Below are 8183 nucleotides of genomic sequence, written 5' to 3' on the forward strand. Positions count from 1 at the left end.
TTAATGGGAAACTGAACTGCCATTAGTTTCTGTCACGACACACGATACATATTCCCTGTAAATATACCAGGTCGAAAGGTGAGGACGCCAAACACATGTAAGAGACGGGGGCTCGAAGTCTCTCCGAGTCACTGCGCGATCGTCTGTTACCGTGCCAGCGGTCTCGTCTCTTCGCCGCGCAGCGTCTGTCTAAATCATTCCGCTTCGCTCGATTCCGAGTCGCGATAACATTTACTCGCATGTCACGGAGCTCCACTGTGTGTCGTGTGAAAACGCGAAAGGCCTGATATATTACGGATAAATTGTGCCACACGCGTTTGTGGATCGATAAATCTCAGAGAGCTCGCTCATCGCGAGGCACAAGTGTATATTGTTTACGCGCACAATCGCATTTGTTTCCTTCACCTCAACCTTACTCTTCGTGTTCTAAAATCACTTTTAGACACCTTCGCTCAAGGTTCAAGTACGTATTTATTAAAATTATCTTTAATAAAACCAATCTCTGTCGTTTTCTTTAATATGCAAGAAGCGCATTATTAAATGATTAACAGTTACTTCGTCATTCCAAGTAACGTCCGACGAACGTTACATCTTGTTTAATTTAAAGTATAAATTTCTTTCACCGACTGATTCGCCGACATTCTTTAAAAGTAAACACGTTTTTTTTCCACTGAAACGCATATACATTATCAGTATCGAAAATATTTAAACTATTCGTGTGTGTAGTCACAGGTAAAGTTCATAGCTTCTCGACGACTTTTCGATTCCTCTCGACAATTGTTCTGTACGTCGCGTTACTTGAAATCCGCGCGAACATAAACAACAAATGTAATTCCTCCTTTTTATCAGCAGAATTGTTCCGAGGCAACATCCCTTCGCAGCTGCAGCGCAGAGGATTGAAAATTGTCCGAAAAATTATCGCAAAATTTATCCGGCGCGGTTCGTCGCCGGGGATGCTCCGTCGGGAGGATGAAGCCGACAAACGCGAAGATGGAATCGCAGCAGCGCGAGAAAATAAAGGACGGGAGTTCGCCCAAGAGTCCCTCGCCCCTGCCCTACACGTCCTCACCGTCGTCCAACTCGTCTGCGTTTCTCATGGAAAGTTGCCGAAGTTGCCACTGCTTTTCTGATGCCGACGGCTGCACGGAGTGCGATTACGTGGTTCATTTCGATAACGTGTTCATCACATGGGCTAATCGGAAAAAAAGCGCAGGGAAGAAAAGAAACAGTTGGAGCATCTCAATTTCATTGGGCAAATCTTTTCACAGGAGAGGGACGCGAAATCGCTTAGAAGCGAGGCCTCGAGGAAGGCCGTGGTTAAGTCCAAGAGTACGTTTCGACTTCGCATCGATCTAGAGAAGCCTCAATTCCTTACGGTTTTCAATTGCCACACTCACGTATCATCTGTACTGTAATTTTCTTAGTTTCTCGATAGATTTTTTTTTACTGTTTATTTCGACCCCGAAAGTTCAAATGAGTCCGGAATCGGCCGATCTCAGAGAGCCGGATTAATTTGCCTTGCACATTATTTCGTTAATTCCGCGTTTTCCAAATCTTTGCTACGTTTGTTTCCGACAGGCGAACTCTCGAAGGACTACTGTCCGTATTCCTCCGACAATTGCGGCTGCAGCTCGGGTTGCACGGACTGCGACTACGGGCTCTACACGTATACGACTAAGAATAAAAGCAAGTTGAAAAGTAAAGGCAAGGAACTCTATGTAAGGTCCACGAGACCGTTGAAGGCGTCCGAGAGAAGTCGGAGAACTGCGAAATCATTTAGCACCGCGAACGTTTTGAGGAGGAAAAGGGCGAAACTCCCTAAAAGTACGTTGCATTTATTTCTCACATCGTAAAAATTCAAAACTTTTAATTGTAATACTTGCTAATTATGATCCATCATCCGCGATTATATAGCTATATAACTTTAATGCGATAGATCTTCGCTTTGCCACCGAAAACCGAACACGAATTTAATTACGTTAGTATTGCCTAGATTTAATTTAGTTTAATTTAATTTAATTCGGATCAAGATTAACTCATCTAATCACTTTGTAAAAATGGCAAGTTTTGCACTTTAATTATAATATTGGCTAGATTAATTACTTCTACATGAATTTGTAGCAGGAAATGCCTTGGAAAGCTGCTATCCCGAGTCTTCCGGCAGTTGCGATCGCAAGTCGGACTACATAAAGTGCGACTTCGAGTTACGTGCAACCAAAGACCGAATGCTAAAAACCAAGAGGAAGAAATCGGCGAGGAATTCGAGAAAACTGAAAGCAACGAGGACTGTGAAATTGCTCCGCAGTAAGAAAGTTTCGAAGAACACAGCGGCAAAAGTTTCTGCAGGTACGTTACAAATTCCGGTTTTGCAAATTTAAATCCACATTCTTTTTTATTATAACACTCAAACTGTGCTTATTGCTCTCACTCGATGGATTTCCGACTGTCACTTGCTTCACTTCCAAAAACCAGACATGAATTTTTATGCATATTCAATTTGGGATTCAATCAAAATTTCATTTGTTTTCATTAATTTATCTTAAATTGCTGATCTATTTTGACGTATTAATTGGTATTAATTATTATATATATTTTCTTCCATCACGTAAATTCTGTTTTAAATAGAAACCGTCACGAAAAACTGGTTACCCGATTCGTCTAATAGCTGCGAGTGCAATTCGGGTTGTTCGTCGAATAGCTGCGAGACGAGCGTGACTACAAGGAAAAAAAAATTAAGGAACAGATTTGAAAGAGCGAGGGCCGCGGCGAGCCCGAGAGTGTCGGAGCTGCCTTTAGTAATCAATATCGAATCAGTTAAAAGTAAAAAGGTCCCGAAGCAAACAGCGGGAGCATATCCTAAAAGTACGTAAAAACATCATCTTGAATTGGTCAAATTTTCATGGGTAATAGCTAGTCGCAATACATATAACTTTCCTCGTAATAATACATATTTTCTTCTCCATTTGTTTTTGTTTTCCATTTTTCCATATATAATTTTATTAATTACGCGATAAAAATTTAAATTATTTTGTTTTTACTGCCAAAAGCTAGACGTGAGTTCAATGTCAACTCTCCGATGTCTCAAAACTCGATTAACTACTACATTACATAACCATTAACTATATTACTAATTATCAAGTATTACTTTTAATTATTTTACTTTTTATTAAGACAATATTATTAACTGAATAATTATATTAACTCATATAGATATATCATTAAAAAAAAATCTGTTCTTGTGTTCTAAGAACGTAAATCGTGGCCCTCGTACGAGTGTTCTGAAAGCGATTCTTACTTCACTGGCGAAGATTGCAGCAACAAGTGCGGGAATAGCCGCCAATCAGATTGCACGAAAACTTAACTGCAGGATTTTATCGGAATATAAAATGACATGCTAATCGAATTGATACAATGAATTATTTATATTGCCATAAATAATTAATACATTACACGTGCTCTATAAGAGATTGCGATGAGGTATATTAACTATCGTAATACCACGCGCAAAGATGATATGTTAAAATAAGCCAATACGTGAGATAATTCTCGTCAAATATTAAGTGTATATATTAAATTATGTATATATAATATATAATACCTATATATGTATATACATAATATATATTTATAATTATAATATAAATATTAATATTATATAAATATTAAATCTTATAGGTCACATTTATTTTAACATATTCTACCTTTGCTCACTTGTAAAACTGATCGATAAAAAAAACTTATATTTACACTTATACTCACAACTAATTGCTGATTTATGTAAGCGAGTGCCGGTAGAAGAGAAACATTTTAGCGAAGTGACATTTCGCATCTTAAACGAGGTGTATTCATCATGCGCTTCTTTAAAAAAAAAAATGTATAGGCAATAAAGAAAGTATTTTTTTGCATTGAATGTGCTACGGAAGGTCTTTAATCGAAATACGAACTCTATCTTGTAATATTTTATATATATAGCTTTCTTCTCTTCCTCCCCGTCTCCCGCTAAAATTGAAACTTTCTTCCCCTTTCGAGAGGATACTTTCGGGAGTTTCAATGCTTCATTTCGGCTGCACGGCATTCAGACGCGCGAGGGGGCCTCGATTAAAACGGTCACAATGCAAGTTAATCAGACACAACGGGATCCGTGTATACGGTCGGAGCGAGAGGGGAGAGGGAGGGTAAATTAAATTAGAGCCCTCTCTCGCGCCCGATCTCCGGGACTGTAACGGGTGTACACGTTCGCAGAAAGCGGCGCGCGGCTGGAATGCGATTACGTAACGCAGATAAAATCGAAATAAGAGATTAGCTCGTCCCGCGCACACAAACACACGCGCGCGCGCGTGTGATGAGGACACGGGGAGGACTGAAACCCGCAATGACATGCAAATATTTAGATAAGATTGTCAACGCCGTGTAACGGTGCTCGTGCACGCGGGCGAATTATCGCGCGAATAATGAAGCGTATATAGGCGGCACAAGACACTTGCCCTCGGCTATATTTTAACGCGCGGAAATAACACCTCGCCAAATGAAAAGCGCATCGTCTAACATTACCGGACGGAGGAGGGGAGGGGGGAGAGAATGAAATTAAAGAGCCTGCCGGCGAAGAAGCGTTACAAAAGTCCAGCATTATAAAAATAATTATTCTCTCCGTCGGAGAGTGATACTCTCCCTCTGCCGAATGATTATGTAATAATCCGAGAGAATAAATATAATATATCTCGGAGCGTTAAAAGGGTAACATCATCCTTCCGCGTTGCTCTCTCTCTCTCTCTCTCTCTCTCCGATCGTGTTACTCTAGACGAGCGTGTGCGTTTACGGTACGGTAACGTACGGATCGCTATTTTTCGCGTCTGAGAGATAAACAGCAGGGATCTCGCGGGCGTCCGCGGGGGATGGCCCGAGAAACGCGGCGGGAATATAATACGGGGGGGTTGGGGACGCGAGAGCAAGTCGACGGGCGTGCAGCGTGCGTACCCCACGGGAGTTATCGCGCGAGGAGACTGAGAAGAGAGCGCGCGTTTATCCCGGGCTGTGAAAAGCCGGTGCGAGATTGGCGAGAAGGCGGCGAGTGACGGCCAGGGAAAACCTGTGAAGAGAGAGAGAAAGAGAGAGAGAGAGAGAGAGAGAGAGAGAGAACCGGTCACGTGCGCCTGTGCAACGTGCCGCCGGCGCTGTTCTTGGGTTCACGGCCCGACTCTCTGTATCTCGCCACCGCAACTGAGAAGTTGTGACATAATAGGCTCGCCAATCACCTACGCCGCGCTCGCATTAACCGCGCGAAGCGAGCCGGCGAGCCTTTACAGACCGATATCTATCGAATAAATATATCCGTGAATATGAATAAATTATGTATCTCCGTGGATTAATATTTATCAATGTAAAGTAGCGGGCACGAGGAGGTACGAGCTAGCAAAAAAAAAATATTACATGGTTACACAGAGTTATATTAAGAATGGAAGAAAAATGTTGCATTGAACAAGGAATAAAAAATGAAAAGATTATATAAAGATATTACATATATTGCATAAAGAAATTATGTATAATTGCAAAACACATAATAGACTTTTCTCCTTTTCCTCGAACTGACTCACCTCGCCTTCCCCGTCTGTGAGTCGAATTTCTCAGATTCACGGCGCGTCTCTCACTCTTAATCGCCGCGATCGCCTTCGAAGAGGAGTTCGGAAAAAGGAAAGCGTGGTAACAAATTACGTTAGATAAAATGGGAATTGTTAGAATTACGCTCGCGCGCGTCCACTTGCCGAATCTAGGACGTGGAAAGTAACTGTTTATATTAGCATTACGGTCTATCCTTCTCTCTCTCTCTCTCTCTCTCTCTCTCTCTCTCTCTCTCTCTCTCGTGCTTGATGACGCAAGCGCGTCGCTTCGAAGACTTCGCGGGGAATATAAATGTTCCCGCGTTTTATGGGGCGGTGAATTTTCTCGGCGATTACACGGCTACGCGGCTAACAGTGTAGGACATAATGAGAATTAATTTTAGATCGCAGGCTTCTCTCGCCGCCGCGCCGCAGCGAATATTTTCCGTCGCGTAGTTTTATCGTTAACGATAATTTCGCTCGTTTGCGGCTAACGTTGCGTTACGACACCTCGACTATAGGCCGGCCGGCGGCAGCGGCGGCGGCGACGGCGGCGCGCGGCGTGCGCTCGGGCGCGCGCGAGTTGGGCAAGACGAACCCCGCAAAGGTCTCCCGCGTCCGGTCCACATTGTTCGGAGACCAGGTGGGAGCACTTATACCGGGATAATGGCAATGTTTATAGCGTATAATTGGTGCCTTGTAGCCTGCATTCGCCATACGTCATTTCTTCGCTGAGCCTGAATCAAAGTCGTTACTTATCGGGAATTAAATTGCGGAACCTACGCCGTGTTCAAATAAAGAAAACATATGCGACATAGAAAATATATGAATCATAATGTAAAGTTGCCGCAATCGAGCAAATTTAAAGAAACAAATATAAGTGCGATAGTGCAGTGATAGTATTGATGATTGCGTGCAAGCGTATTAAAAATATTTTCAGTATACTAATTAAATATAATTAATAATAATAATACTTTATTAAAGTGTAGCGTGAACAAATAAAATTGTTAGTACAAATAACATAAAAAAGAGAAAGATGTACATTAAAAAAATGAGACTGCAAATGAGTCTTAAAGCCTGACGAGAAGTAAAAACAAAATAAAAGCATACATTAAAACAAAAGCAATATATATTAAACGTATAATAAAAACTATAAATAACAATAATAAAAAATTGTTACAAAAATAAGAAAAAAAATAATGTATCAAAAAAGGTAGCTACATTAAGCAAAAACATTAATATTAACTGTAACTTTAATTACGCATACCATATTATCTCAGTCTATTACTATACTGTTTTTTCTGCGGTAGACTTTAAAGCAGCATTGCTGGTGCCTCACCTTTTGTATATTTACATACTTTGCATACCTCAGCGTAATTTTGCGAGTATACGCAGTAAAATAAAATTAATTAAAATAAAAGCGAACGTAAATATCAAATTCCACTCCGAAAATTCGGAGGCAAAAGGATGAAACACACGGAGTAAAAATTCGCTCGTCGACGAATGCGTAAAATTCTGAGAATACATCTCGAAGATGCCTTTAAAATAATTTCGCATCCTTCAAGGTAATTTCTGAAATCACCGAAGAACACTTTCAACGTGAAAATCAAATAGTAACGGCTCGTCCGCGTCGAATTGCACCGACGCGAATGGCGTTGACCATGAAACACGCCGGAAAATTCAACAAATTCACGGGCGTTTACTCTCTTCCGCGAAATTATTGCGATGAGAGCGCGTCGAGAGCGGATTTACGCGCGTGCCACCTCCTCCGAGGTCCATCCACAGAGTGGACTATTTTTAAGCGTGTCGTTATATTTACGGTAAATAAAATGGAGAGAGGGGAAAAGAGACAACGACAGCTCGCGAGCTTCTGTCGCGCAATCGAATCGCCAGAGGGTACAATCGCGACGAGACATCAATAAATGATGACTGATACTGACGCGCTTCGACGAGCTCGCGAAAAACATTCACAGGTCGGAATTTGCGTTCTTGTGTCCCTCCACGTGTCCCAAACCGCTACTCGGGGAAAAGTATTATTCGTTCGTTCGTACTCATACGCGCGATTAGACGCCGAATCGCTCGTCGACAAGCACGCGCGCGCGGGCAGGCACGAATTCCTGTGCGGTCGCGCCTGTTCTAGTGCGTTTCACGTGCGCGATTACACGCCGCTTGTCTCCATTTCAATATAGCTGAATTGTCCCGTGACGCCGGAGTCACGCGCCTCCCTCGTGCACAGGCAACCGCTTTTGGCGCGAGAGTCAACGGCTGCGATCACGGGGGACCCCCGCGCGCACGTGTCCGCGCGCGCTCCTTTCCTGACGAAGGGCTTTTGTCGGACCGCCCGGTATAACGTAATCGCCGGCACACGTGATGAACGCGAGATCCTTACGTAAGAGAGTGCGTGCCACTGAGAACAATGGCTTGATTGTATCAACGAGACATATGTGGTTAAACGAATTTTGGTGAAACCAAACGAAATTTTTGATTATAATAATAGGATTCGATATACATATAAAGCAAAATTGTATACTGAATTCTATTTAGAAGTAACACGAAACCAGAAGGTGCTGAGATGCTAATAAAACGAGC

At 42.2% G+C, this 8183-nt stretch overlaps 1 protein-coding gene across 1 annotated transcript; it reads left to right on the forward strand.

Moving 5' to 3' along the window:
- Positions 1-969: 969 nt before the first annotated feature.
- On the forward strand, positions 970-3619 carry LOC105454534. Its single transcript, XM_011697207.1, has 6 exons — positions 970-1102; positions 1195-1329; positions 1579-1824; positions 2122-2346; positions 2626-2862; positions 3249-3619. Exons 1-6 carry the CDS (start codon positions 970-972, stop codon positions 3359-3361), a joined length of 1089 nt encoding a protein of 362 aa, XP_011695509.1. The 3' UTR covers positions 3362-3619.
- Positions 3620-8183: the final 4564 nt, after the last annotated feature.

This window comes from Wasmannia auropunctata, unplaced genomic scaffold (assembly GCF_000956235.1).
Source record: "Wasmannia auropunctata unplaced genomic scaffold, wasmannia.A_1.0 LD335985.1, whole genome shotgun sequence".
Lineage (NCBI taxonomy): Eukaryota > Metazoa > Arthropoda > Insecta > Hymenoptera > Formicidae > Wasmannia > Wasmannia auropunctata.